Source organism: Anser brachyrhynchus (assembly GCF_964034855.1).
Source record: "Anser brachyrhynchus genome assembly, chromosome: 7".
In the NCBI taxonomy this organism is placed as follows: domain Eukaryota; kingdom Metazoa; phylum Chordata; class Aves; order Anseriformes; family Anatidae; genus Anser; species Anser brachyrhynchus.
In genome coordinates, this window is record NC_137701.1 from 15,909,635 (window position 1) to 15,924,089 (window position 14,455).

Here is a 14,455-nt window from a genome sequence, read left to right on the forward strand (position 1 = left end):
GCATATAAGGGTCCATCAGTGGGAGACATTTCCCTCAGCAGTACTGCCTGATAATTACAGTACCTTAATACAACTACACACTGCTTTGAATGGATCCAACTCACCCCCCCCCGCCCCATAGAACCTTAGAACCTGACCATAGAACCTTTTGGAAGGAAAAGCAGATTGGAAGACTTTGTAACCCAGGAATATTTAAAGAAAAATTTTTTTTGAGCAAGTCTCTTTCAGATAAGAAGTTCTTGGGATTTTTGCAGCATTGTGACTTCAGGGAATGAAGATGAGGAGGGAGTGCTAGAATGATACAGTGGCATTTACATTCACTCTCCCCTATAAAGAAACCATACTGTAAAGCACCTTTTCCCATGGCCATAGCTGGTTAAACTATTTACCCCAACATGGCATACTGGATTTCATGGCCAAGAATGCTCCGTGTTTCCCCTATATTGCTCTCTGTCCAGTTTATCAGGGATTTCTCAGGGATTGCAATGAATGCTTGCTACTTTATCTCTTTGATTGCCCTGACAATAAACAATTCTGTGTCCCAGTACTAGAGGGAAAGCCCTACAGCCAAAAAAGCAGGCAGAGAACTAAGAATGCAGACAGATACTCTGATACTAACTGGAACTTCAATGCTATTTATCCAATAACTCTTGCTGAGTACTGATTTGAAGGGAAAAATGCCGCAGCTCAAGCAATAAACAGCTATAGATGGACAAATTTAAAGCTCCTATTTCTTTTCTTCTTTTCTCTTTGTCCTCCAGATAGAGATCTAAAAAACTATTCTGTATTTACTTGATCAGAATGAGAACAACAGGTTGACAAACACTACTGGCCACTTTCTCCCCACCAGCAAGAGAGTGGTTCTTTCCTATGCACTGAACAATGGATTAACCTGATTAACTGATCCACAGATCAGTTCCATAGATTAAAGATTGCATGATTAAAGACAACAAGTTGCTCCTTCTTGTTTCACTAAGTACACAATGCTTCTTAATTTTCCAGATAAATATAGCACATTATAAATATCATTTGGATGCTATTTCAAGCATATCACAAGCATAACAAATGGATGCAAACACACATTTGAGTCATCAGCCATGTGATGAATTACGTCCTTTCAGTAGAACATAATTCACTGCATCACAGTGGGTACAATTCTGCTACACTGAGGTAAGTGGGATAACAATGGTTTAGAGCCAGTGCTAAATAACGTGTTGTAGAACAATTAAAAATTATTCCTTTATGAGTTCTAAAACAGTCTCATTAAAACAGAAGTGCTCATTAAAATATTAGCAATGGTAATCCTACAGGTTAATATGCTCCGTCCATACCCAGAAGGAGTTCTGCTGACGTGCATAAGTTCAAATTTTGAATTGGCAGTAGATTTTAACATATAAATTATAACAATTTCCTGGCCAAAACAGTAGCTATTTATGATGATGTGTGTGTGCACGTTCTTTTGTTTTTGCTGCTGTTGTTTTCTCCAAATTAAACTTAAAGTGTGGTTTTGAAATCTGATTTAAGGTTACAAATTGAGGCTGACTCTTTTGGTAAGAAGTGGGGAAAATAGACTTTCTGTTAACTAACAAGGTGTGAGGAAGACTCGAGTATAATTGCTCTGAAGAGATATCTAATCAGGACTATTAAGAATTTGAAGAGTGGCCAAACAACCTGTTGTCATTAAAATGACTATCCAAGTAGATACTTCAAATTGAATATCATAGACGACCCAATGCAGTTACGTGTCAAGCAAAATAAATTCTGCTGTACTTTGACTGGAAGAAGCATCTTACCTTACTGCTACTCAGCAGGTTTACAGATTTGTTAGTTTGTCATGTAAAAATGACAGTGCTTTGTGTTATTTACCTTTCTTCTCCTGGAACTTTAAGACTGTCAGTGTTCTCATTTCCATATTTGTTTTCCTGGCAGCACAAGTTAACAATGAGCTCACACCTGCTAAGACTATGTTTACATTCAGGACATGTTTAAAAAAAAAAAAAAAAAACTAATCTCACACATGACATTACTGCCGTTGTGTGCACTGATCTACCACTTGCATACAACAGCCACCAGTTGTGTCACCTTCTGATCTTTGCCCTGAAATCCCTCCTTTTTTCCTACTTTTAAAAGGGAGAAATAGCTGGCTTTGAACTTGACAGCAATATTCTCATTCTTAAACTCTGTATAGCACAGAAATTGCAGGGAGCTCACTTTAGCAAAGCACATTACAGGACATAACAGACTGACAGAAATTAAAGAGAGCAAATAATCTTATGCAAATCCTTTCTTCAGGTGAGCTCCAAACTAAACCAAGTGCAATTAAAGCTTGGACATACTTTGTGTTGCTAATTCAGAGAGAAATTTGACAGTTGGTAATTAGCTTTTCATTACTCAGGTGTATCCTGACAACTGACTTGAAGAGTAATTGCAGCATCACACAAGGTGTTTAGAAGCATTTAAAAAGCTGAGATCCACAGTCCCAAATATCCTCAGAAATAAGACTCAGTGAGCTTGCAAGGTTCAGAAACATGGGGGAAAGGACAAGGGAAAGAGCAACTGCAATCTGGGCAGAACTCCTCTTACGTGTATAGACATACTGGCCAGGGAAGGAGAAACTGGTATATTATCATGAAAAGCATCAGGTTATTTTGAAAATATACAAAGACAATGTATTTGCAGTTTGGCTGTTTTAACAATATCACCTACCTTCACTCCATGTCCAATATCATCTAGAATTGTATAATCAATAGGTTTCCTGATGTAGCGAACTGGTCGCTCCAGGTTAGCTGGTGCAATGATTTTGTGAGTTCTTGAGGTGTTTTTGTTTGTAGTCAAGATACCAATTTCTCTTCTAGCAACTTTCTCTTTGTGAATGTCCACCGTCTACAAAAGACGCAGTGTATTTACTAACAGTGGTATGCATTTGAATACAGAGTCAGTAGAAAAGAAAACACTGAATCAGTTCTAATGTTTTGAAAACCTCTGTATACTGTGCTGAACATATTACTACATATACTTGCTTACATCGTCTTTGTCAAATTTATTGTTGAACTTGTCACCTCTAAGCCCACGCTGATAGTCTCAGGTTCTTTGGGTCTTCTACTACTTTCATTCTTTACAATTCAGCAAAATACCTTCTTTCCATTCTTAGTTCCTGTTGATTTACTGACACTCATTTATATGATTCTTTTATTCTTTTTAGTTCTACAACTGCCCTCTAAACTGGTCTTTGAAATAGTCTCCAACTAGATGAAGCATAGGGGTATTTTCCCAAAGTTTAACATTTACAACCTGAAAAACAAACCGTAAGCTGGTTTTCTCACACTGTAAAACAGTTTGCTAAAATAGGACTGGTAGCTATACAACAGAATAAAATTTCACTCAGACAAATTGGACCATGTATTTCAGTCACTACAAATTGCTTATCACAAAGTAATGACTGGATTTTAGAAGGTGCTCAGTACTAACATAGCTAACCACTATGAAGCCAGTGGTTAAGCCCAGTGCCTTTACTTGGAATGGGTAAAGCCAACACAGAAAAGCCGTCCCTCCACATAATACAATGAGTACCACAGAAGAATCTCTAGTGTAAGACAAAGCCCAACTGAAAATTCAGTGTCTGAAAACACGTACTTGAATCGTGTTTGGTAACAAAACTAGAAAAAAAGAGAACATTACCAAAAAGCCCCTGCAGGAGAAAAACAAACAAACAAAACACAACTCTTAAATCAAGGTGCATGACACTGCTTGCATCATTAAAAAAAAAAAAAAAAAAAAGATTCATTCTTTGTTGACAAAACAATTTTCCTTACAAAAAATTTGCTGGTTGTGAACAAACATTTTAGCTATAAAGTCACAAAACACCCAGAATTGTCATCATTAGGATTTCTAATCATTCACAACATTTCTTGTCATCACGTCAGTGACCATGAATGGTACCAGAAAGACTTTTCATCTTTTCATAGTTAAGACAAAGGCTTTGTTGCAACAAAGGAATAGGTACGAATAAGAACTCATTTTCATAACAAAGGTTTTTTTAATTTTATTTTTCTCTGGGCAGGCACTGGGGCAGTAGGGTTAGTTACCCTTTTGTTTGTGCCACAGATAGCAAAAACAGTAAAAAAGATCCTGTATATATGTATTACCTTTAAAATATTTTTAAATATAAAAAAACAAACAAAACATTTCCAAGAAGCTGTTTCTTCACATTCCTTCAAAAGAATTTCCACAAATATCAAGGCATTATATACAAGTTTAAATTACTACCTATCAAGATTACCCAGTAATTCCCAGAAACATATTTTCAGTATCTTACACCTTTGCTAAACTTAAGCACTCAATATAGCTTCTAATATTTCCACCTCTAGTACCACCTGCCCAGAACTGTAAAGATTCTACCAGAGCTAGCTATTTCTAAAACTAAGCCACAGAAAAATAGACTATTCAAGGTCAAAAATGTTGGCAACCCTCTCTTTGGAAAGCTCGAGTTTGTTGAGTAATGATTTGAAACTTAATAGGGGTAGTTAAAAAATCTGGGATACATTCTCCATCACCATCACAAAAAGCCAACCAGATTTGGCCAATACCTTTGCAGAAATTCACAGTTCATTCAAGCTAAACAGGAACACATATATTTCAATAACTGCTGGTTTAATAACTAATCTGCTCCCCGGTCAGTTTTGCCTGAGATGACTAAGTCTACATACAGTTCATACAGTATTATTGGTTGTAGAAGCACCAGTGCAAACAGCACATAAACACGTTCCAGTCCAGACTACCAAAAACATAACGTTCTGCGTCAGGGTAAGATTCAGTATTTCCTCTTGCATCACATGTTTTAATCCCTACCATGTGCCAGACTTTTGCTTTTATAGCATAGTGGAAGGAAAAGCGGAAGGAGAAGTGGAACAAGAAGCTGTCATACCAAAGAGACTGGCTACAGGATCCTCACCTCATCTGCTGAGGAGTTAGAAAGCACAAACGTATTTTTTTTTAATTTATTTTTATCTAACTGTATGCGACTGAAACAACTTAGAGGATGGTCTCATGTTTAATACCACTGAAGAATTCCATCTCTACTATCTCAAACTTTATCTGTGATCTAGACATGACACTAGAAAACTGCAGAAACATTATACTGCCTATCTTATGTTCTTTGTCTCATAAGCCTCTGATCCTATTTGTTAAACAATCCCAGCTGCAACAGCGTCTCAAATGCTATATGATGTTTTGAATGTACTGCAAAATCAAAATCTTATGAATCTGAATCTGGACATTCAAAACTGTTTTATGCCTTTGACAGTACACCTTCAGTACCTTGGCTTTGATCTACAAATCAGAAATAAATTAATTAGTCCAGTGTTGGTAAGATTATTTCTTCCTTTCTCTGCATTTCAAGTGCTTGACCTCTGTGAACTTAACCATGCACTTTTAGTATTTTATTATGCAACTATCTACAAACATAAGATGAGTGCAGATATTTAATACACATGCTATTGCCGCGATGGTATCTTGGCACAGTGGAAACTTGTTTCCATGAATGATGGGAGAGTTTTATTAATTATTAATAGGAATTGTAAGTACATCCAGTTTCCTTAAGGGCTTCAGTGATCGGTGAGGCACGACTACAGTAAGAAACAATGAAATGCATAAAATCTAATTAAATCCTGAAGCTCATCTAATGGGAATTCTCTTGCACAATGATTCAGAACATTTCCTTTACCTTCAACGGCTATGGAATAACTAAATGTATTAAAACAGCACCCACTTCTGGTAAATACTCCCAAAATTGCATTGAAAAGCACTCTGTTGGAAGGTTTTTCCAAAATTTCATTTTCTTGATTAGTAGATTACCAGAGACAAAATATCTTAAGATATTTATAAAACAGCAGAAAGAAACATTGACCTATTTGATTAATAGAAAAAGGAACAAAGATTAACCTGCTACTAAAGAAAATGAAAACATTTATCCTCAACGCACAGGTAATTATTGCCTCCAGAACTAGCATAAATCCCTTAAGTGAGACAGAAGAATGCCAAAAGAATGTTTATTCATCGATTTATAAACATCTATGAAGAAGTATCATTTTTAAATGACTGTCTTCAGAAAATCTCCAAGAAGACAGCAAAAAAGTATAATTAAGTTTTTATGCTTATAGCCGGACTAAAAGAACACCGAGCTCGTAAAGTCTGGCACGAACAGCAGATGGGATACACTCTGCTCTTCTAGAACTTACGCTATTCTCTGATAAGAAATGTAAGGCTCCTGACAGCACTGTTATGCACTTTTTTTCCCCTACTGCTCCACCTCCTTTGGCAAAAGCTTTTAGGTGACAGGCAGTTTGTGAGAAGTTAGGCTCTTTACTACAATTTTTAAATACACCTTCCAAGATGCCTACAATAAGGCAAGGCCTGACTTAAAGAGAAACACGTATAAACCACTTCATTGTTTCTATTAGAAATTTTCTGGCCATTTTGAAACATCAAGTTTCCATATTGAGTTCAAAAAAACTAGCTTCAATGCTTTTAAGGATTAAAACAGAGAAAATATTAAACTACGCCTGGGATTCCAAAATTAACATTCTCCACTTCAAAATCACTGAACCCAGAGTTTTGAAAGATATTCTACCTATAAGTGAAATTTCTCAGAATATTAAGTTAGCACTTTGAAAGTCCAATCTACAGTGAAATTTCAGAAACAAAAGCCTCCATAAGCCTTCATTTTTTCCTCTGCTCAAAACATTCCCATTGACTTTTATCAACGTATTGTCACTGTTAGCTTAGGCTTTTAACATTCATTTTAAAAAAATCTTAGGAGAAAAGGTTGCTTAAATACAATGTTGTGAGCTTTTTTTTTTTTTTTTTACGTTAGTTTACTGGAATTTCAACAACTTTATTTCAAATTACCTTGAAAACTGGACTATTACTTTTAGTAATAAATAATGAGTAGTTACTCATAGTAACAATGAATAACTGAAATGTCAGAAATGTGACATATTAGTTGCCACAACTTAAATTGCATGTATTTCATACATTAAAAGGTCACAATGATACTAAGATGCTAAAGAACTACCTGCTCCATAAACTAGTAATATCTACTGTGTAGAGTTGGACGTAGATTACCGTTTTTAAGTAAGTCTGGCTATTCTTATAACTTGCAAGAAAAAGACAACTGAACATGGTTAGGAGCCTTTAGTGACATAGCAACCGAAGGTCTGAGTGACCATCCCTGCAGACACCAGCCAGCTCACCCATGCTGTTACAGTTCAGCTAAGCGTTACGTGCTGACTACAGAAAAGCTCCAGTCTGCAGTCTATTCACTACTTATGAACAGCTCTGATTGGCAACTTCATAGGAGACAAATTCCATAAGAAGGGGATGAAGCAGATTTCTCCATCCTACAGCATCGCTGAAGATAACTGATGGCTCTTACTATATTTCAGCTCTTTGTGGTAGCATGCTTGTTTATATAATTAGCAGCAGAGAAGAATTTTAAAGCTGAACTTGCTCACTAAGACCATTTTGTAACTAAATCTGACAAAATATTTCTCATCAAACAAATACTAAAACCTGAAAATCTGCCAGATTAAAGTATTTGGATACGATCAACATTTCACAGTGTCTGTTAACTTGAAAAAACTTTAACACAATTTTTTTTAAATGAGTATAAATATTTATACAGAAGATCTGTATTTAGCATTGAAATCTTCAGCCAAATAAGAAACATTGCATATCATCTATTTATGGACAAAGAAGGCAAGTAAGAACAGATTCATCAGCCTTCAGACCAAATCAAAGTAATCATAAATTTTAAACCAGTAGGATTTAATCACTTGCATAAAAATAGTTTCAATAGTAATGATTTCCTTATTCAGGACCTATATATAATCTAAAAACCCACGAATGATTATCAGTTTCCTTTCCAGTTCTTTGATTAATCTGGCATTTAGAAGGAAACAGAAAGTGACATAAATTGGCATTCTATGTATGAACAGAGAACTAGAATATTTTATATTCTGAAGTTTATCATGTCTCTTCGAGTTTGTATGTCACTTGAGCAAAACAAGCACTTTTGAAAAAGTTTTCTTACTAAGAGCCAAATGATTTTGCTTACCTCTTTGGAGAGTATGTGGAATTTTGAATCAGAATTAAAAGCAGAGCTACACATTTATATACTGTAATATACATTAGTGTTTTCTAAATTTAAATATCAATGCCTGCTGACCAAAGTATTAATACAAAGTATTAATAATAATGCACTGTCAAATGTGAGCAGATGGTAGTTACCAATCCGTTACCTGTTCTACCTCACTGACATCATTTCAAGTCAGACTGACCAAAATGTTAATTTAGCTATGAGATATTATACCGTGAGGTATTTAATGTGGTGCTAAAGACAATCCACTACACTTGAAACCCAAAGTAAGAAAGACTGAAGAAATCTTCTGCAGATTAGGCTTATTCCAGGAGAAATACAATCAGAGTTACTGAACAGAAATTATGCATTACATATAAACTGTGACAAAATAAATCCATTTTTTAAGAAGTAACCACCAAAATTAATAGGGAGAATGTATCATCTGCAACATCAGTATCATGGGATGAACCCACTTTTGAGTGCATTGAATGCAACTTCATAAAGTTCCTTGGATCAGTACACTTCATATAACTAATATCCAAAATTCAAATACTGTCTGCTCTTCTAACATCACTTCTTCCATGAAGATTTGGGGAACATCTGACATACAGATGATTCAAGTAACAAAAACCACAACCAAAGTATACCCTCAATTTTCAATTTTACAGTGATATAAACGAATTCAGAAATTTTTTTTTAAACTTTCCTTGGTTGTATAAATGCAGCCTATGAATTTTGGCTGTTCCATCTCTGTTATGTATTTGGTAGTGGTAATTTAGCACCCCACTTTAAGTAACAGTCCATTTTGTATAAATTCCAAAGATAATCTGACCTAACATCTCAGTCCATATAAAACTCGGTTTCTCAAAAGAAAAAATTAAAAATGCCTTGACAGTCTCCCCAAAATTTGCTTTAGAAAAACTGTGTGGCAAATAAACCGTATGCATGTATAAAAATGGAAAATCCAGTGAAGCCTGAGTGAAAGAATTTTTATCCATATCCTTATTCTGTGTTAGGGTCTCAAATAGTTGAAATACTTGTCAGCTGGTACAAACCACTCAAGAACCATATACACACACATAAGCACACTCACCACACATACACACACAGATGCATATACACACATACATAGCATATATATAGCACACATATATAGAGTAACATAAGACATTTTCTGAGGGAAAGTAAAATTTTGAGTTGTCCATGGATTAACAAAAAGCATGTTGCAAAACAAATCAAACTTCTCAGCTTATTTCTGAGGATGCAGTTGCATGGGATAACTGAGGCAATCTAATAGCATACTATCACCAGAAGGGAAAATCCACCCTGTCCCTTCCTTTCCACCTGCTCTGGAATTCATCTTACCACTCAGTAAGCCAATTTGGCCCATTAAGACAGCAAAAAAATATTCTTTTGATGGTCCAGATCTCTACCAGCTTAGCAACCTTTTCAGCACCAACTAGTTAACAGATCTCTATCCATTCTATGGACACAACTTCAACTTTTGGAGAACCATGTGATCATTCACACAACAGAAAAGAAAAAGTAGCCATCAAGAACACGGCAGCCAGCTAAAACATTTTCTGAATAATAATAAAACACATCCATCCACTCTCATTGACCCACTGATGAAAATATATCTTACTACTTGTATGTCCTGCTGTGGTGTTGCTTCCTCTGTCATAATGCCGTGTCATCCCCAGAGTCTCTTCCAGATCTACATACTGTTTAACTATCTATTTCCTACCTTATGCAGCTCCCACTTTCAAATGTCTTTCTGAATACAATATATATACACAGATATATATATTTTTACATATGTAACATTATCATGTGGAGATCAAGAAACACTAGCACCCAAAACATACTGGTTGAATAAGACAGAATATTCAGTCAGAAAACCTAACAACTCTCCCATAGTAGAAAAACAGAAAGTGCTGTATCATTGCTCTTACTTTCTCTTTTTAACCCATCATGGGCATGTAATCCTCCAATAAACCTATCATTCATCCTCAGCCTATTCTGGTAGTCAGAACTCCCTCATCAGTGTGGAGTAGGACACGGGTTCTTTATAACCTTAGCTTAGTTTATTTGTTGTTGTTCAAAAAAAAAAATGCAAACAATTGCAGGCATTCTAGCCATACATAAACTTGAAACATTAGTTTTACCCTCTGTTCACATCATTGCGAATTGAATTTTGTTAAGAAAAGCCACCTATGCTTTTGTCATCAGAGGCCAATATGATAGCGACAGTTAAAGTAAAAAGACGACATATGACAAGTAGTGTTTTCCAGCTTCTGTTTCATGCCTTTTTTTTTCTTTTTAAATTTTGAATGCCTGTAGCTATTTAATACCATATACAGTAAGTCACAAATAGGAACTGGAAAGGCTAATCCATTTCTTAACATAATTTTCTGTTTTTTTTTTTCCATTAAGCTGCCTACCTGCACTTTTCACTTCATACACAAAATGGATTCATCCCCAAACAACAAACTGTTGAAGACTATATTTAATCTCTTATTCTATGTAAAATGTTCACATTACCACAAATACCAAATCACACAGACACCCATTCCTAGATTTAATATGAGGAGAAATGCATCCTTCTGTTCTAGATGCAACTATTTTTCTTATTCACAAAACATCAGGTAAGTCACATACAGTGACAGTTTTATCTGTTGTATAATTTCATGAACAGAGAACAAGAAATCAGGAAAAAGTCTCACTTGTGAAATATGATTGATTGAAGATTCCATGCGTCGAAGCTGGGATGCTTGGATATCCAGCATTTGGAGAACATTGTTGGCCAAAGTGTTGATCAGATAGGCTACGCTTGCTAATGACTGGGTTGTGTAGGCTTTGGTTTCTTCTAGGGCTCGCTGCTTATCTGCTGACTGAAAGCAGAAATAAAAGGTTTATTCAGTAAAGTCTATCACACAAACATTCTTGGAATTAACTCCTTTTGCCTGTCTCTAAAGAACAATGAATTATAGAGTCCAACTAATTCTACATAAGTTATCATTTCTCCTCCTTTACATTTCTTCATTACACAAAATATATCAACTTTGTATTTTAACAGTTTCAGTATTTTAAAAATGGAATTAAGCTAGTATACGACATGCTGATCTTTTCTAGAAATATTGAAAATGCAACTTCTTATACTGTGCTTTTGCAATGAACTTCAAAAGCACTCCAAAATACTTAATACTCTTTATGATTTTATATTCATGATTTGCTAGTTTATCCAATTCCTGTTACAGAATTTAGGCTCCCTTCTAAACTTTGTACTTCAATGTGTACTCTCAAAAGAGCCTGCAAGGATCTGCCAAATACCATATTCCTCTCCAATTATATAGACCTCATTATTGCCACAAATGGTTGTTAAAAATGGAAGCACTCAGTCACAGTGAATGAACTATAATTATTCACTGAAAGTGGTAGCTGAATTAAAAGATGAGAAGAATCGTTGTTAAAAAGAACAAGTCTATGTTTTCTTCTATTTTTCTAGTAGTAGAGCACTTAAAATACTTAGGCTATCAAGCCAGAAAATATCCACTAGAAGAACATGCATTTACTTCAAACAACATTAGAATTAATAAGTTAAGAGTCTAGTTGTTACGGTGTTCCTCCTAGAAATAGTTAACATTACTAGAACCTAATTCAGTATAAAGAATACAGCATAAACCACTGGTAAAACACACAACTAAGATGCTAAGAGACTTTAGTTTCCAGTTTGCTAGGCATTGGAATACACTCCGAATTTCACTTAGGTCATCTTTAGCCCCCTCACAGGCTGATGGTGCTGTTTCTAAAGTAACAGCTGACAAGTGGGTTCTGCTCCCACCTTCCTATTTTTCACACGGGTTGAGTATCGAGATTCAAGAAACATGCTTGTACTAGAGAGGGAAAATAAAGCAATTCCCTATCTTCTAGCACAAGCTGACTCTACCTTCCATTTGACCACATGCACTCCAGGGCAGCACAGAAATTAAGTCTATCTACAGGAAAATCATTCTTGCAGCTAAAGATATTTCCTGAGACCTTGTACCAAGATCCTCAAAAGCAGGATTTCAAGAGAAAAAACAACAACATGTAAACATAAACATAGGACTCCATTAAATGCTCATACGAAAGATATTCAATACTTTTCCTGTCCTGTCAGCATCTCCTGTGTCCAGCCACAACAATGGTTGGCCTGCTAGCATCCACCTTTGCAGGCCATGCAGGTACCACTTTCCACTCTGCTTCCTAGAAGGGAGGACAATGGCAGTTGCTATTCATCATGCAAGAGCTCCTAAGGAGGTGAGGGAGGGGAAGGATGCTGTAGAAGGCAAGCATTCTTGCCCTGCTGTCTCCTCCCCGTGCAACGAAAGAAAATGCCTCAGCAGCAGAAGAAACTAAACATGTTAGGGGACAACTTCTCAGGACATAATATGATGATGTCCCGCAATCAAGGATGCTTATAAAGACTTATATCTAGCCATAAAGACGTCCAAAAAATATGGAGTCCGGACTCCATTTAAGAACTCCTGACTTTCAGCCAGCTGAGTAACATACATTTTATAGAAAAAAGCTCCAAACGTCGCTTAAGGACTCCCAAATGGAGGAACACAACTCTTCAGTCTCAGCTCTCACACCACTGGGATCTAAATGCAGTCTCTCTCTCTCCTCATAACCTCAGCTCAGTCTCCAAATATCATTGCTACAGCAAGCATACACACCACAGGACACTTTCACATCTATTCAAACAATTTCTGAATGGCAATAATAAAAATGACCAGAAGCTTGTCAGTTTTGCTCTGCAGCTGCTGTTGAAGTCTATTTATAGCAGCAGAAACTGCTGATTTACATTAGCACACTGTACATCCAGACTAGCTGAGTAGAAGCCAACAAGCACAATTTGTTTCATTAATAGCCAAAGAGTTGGAGAACAAAAGGAAGACAATCTATCATTTTAGAAATTAGGAGCCTCTGCTCCAGTTTTACTGCTTAAAAAAATATAAACATAAATCTACATTCAGAGCTAGTCTTTCACTGATGTACACACCTACCAGCTAAATTCAAGTCACCCCCATTTACACTAGTTCAACAAGGAACTGGCTTCTCATAAAACAGCAATCCTACAAACACACTGGGAACTGTTATTAGCATAAAAACCCTTTTGATTGAGAGGTCCAGTTTGGGTATTTGGCTGATAACCTCAGCAAATATGATTTGCTCTGCATACCTTTATACAGAGCTCAAAATTCTCTGAAACAAACTTTGAAAGTTTTTTCTTGAACTTCCAGCTTCAACTTCTCAAGCAATGTTAGGAAGATAGTTGAACATCACAAGTAGATCATCTGCACAGCCTTAAGGAGTTTGGATCATTGATGTTTTCTGTTCCCACGTTCTCCAGCTTACATTCAGCAGCTCAGCATCAACGTTCTTCTCCACACAATGCCCACACCAGGTGGTTCCCACTGAGTCACAAAGCAGCATGCTTTGCTGATGCTCTCAGCTGTGAGACCATCATTTTAACACCACGGAGAGCTCACCTGGTGCTTCTGCCAGCCAAGGATGTTCCTGCTACTACTGTGAATGGCCACCTCTGCTGCAGCAGAAAGTGGTACCCCACACAATTGCACTTCTATATGCAAGTCCAAAGATGGACTTAGAGGGACACTAAGTCTAACAAAACTCAGGAATGTACTGACCTCAATACAAATGTTCACCTCAAAATATTTCTTTTTTTTTTTTTAATACTACATTGTATAACCCAAATTGCTCGCAGTAGAAAGGATGCAGAATTCAATGGTCTGTAAATGCAAAGCTGACTATTTTTCATTGTAGCATACAGTGCCTATGTATCACTACTCCTAGCCACTCTGAAAATGCCATTTACATGGCACAGTTACATTACCAGATTTCAATTAGAAATGGTCTGGGCTGCTGACCGTGTAAGATATCCTTCTACTTCAGGAATTAAACCTCTCAATGTTTTTTCTCCTGGCTAGAGAAATACAAAGTTTTGTACTACACAAGCAATATGAAAACAAATAACAAAGAAGAAAAAATGATACTGAATGGAAAATGCAGGGCAGATGAGACAGAAAAAAAATATGCAGTATGGTATGCAACATGCAAAAATATTTTATGTGAAAAGCAAAAGGAAAGCCTAAATGCACATAAATCCCCCCAAAAAACAAGAGTAGAAAACACAAGAATTTAATGTATGCCCTCACCCCAAAGCAAGATCAGTAGGAGCACAGCAATGAAGTCTGTTAGGCCACTGCAAGAACCTCAACAATTTTGAACAAAAAGACAGCTTTTAATGCA

General features: G+C 36.2%; 1 protein-coding gene across 6 annotated transcripts in view; it reads right to left on the bottom strand.

Annotated features, from left to right (window-relative positions):
* The window catches only part of ABI2 (abl interactor 2), a 61,901-nt gene that overhangs the window by 25,148 nt on the left and 22,298 nt on the right, over positions 1-14,455 (bottom strand). For 4 of the 6 annotated variants that reach the window (XM_080600469.1, XM_080600470.1, XM_080600465.1 and 1 more), the window contains exons 2-3: positions 10,864-11,031; positions 2,707-2,883 (exon numbers count right to left, since the gene is read on the bottom strand). In XM_080600469.1, coding sequence (XP_080456595.1) covers positions 2,707-2,883; positions 10,864-11,031 — 345 coding nt within the window. The remainder of the gene's footprint in view (positions 1-2,706; positions 2,884-10,863; positions 11,032-14,455) is intronic. The other 2 variants (XM_080600467.1, XM_080600468.1) reach the window with 1 other exon arrangement.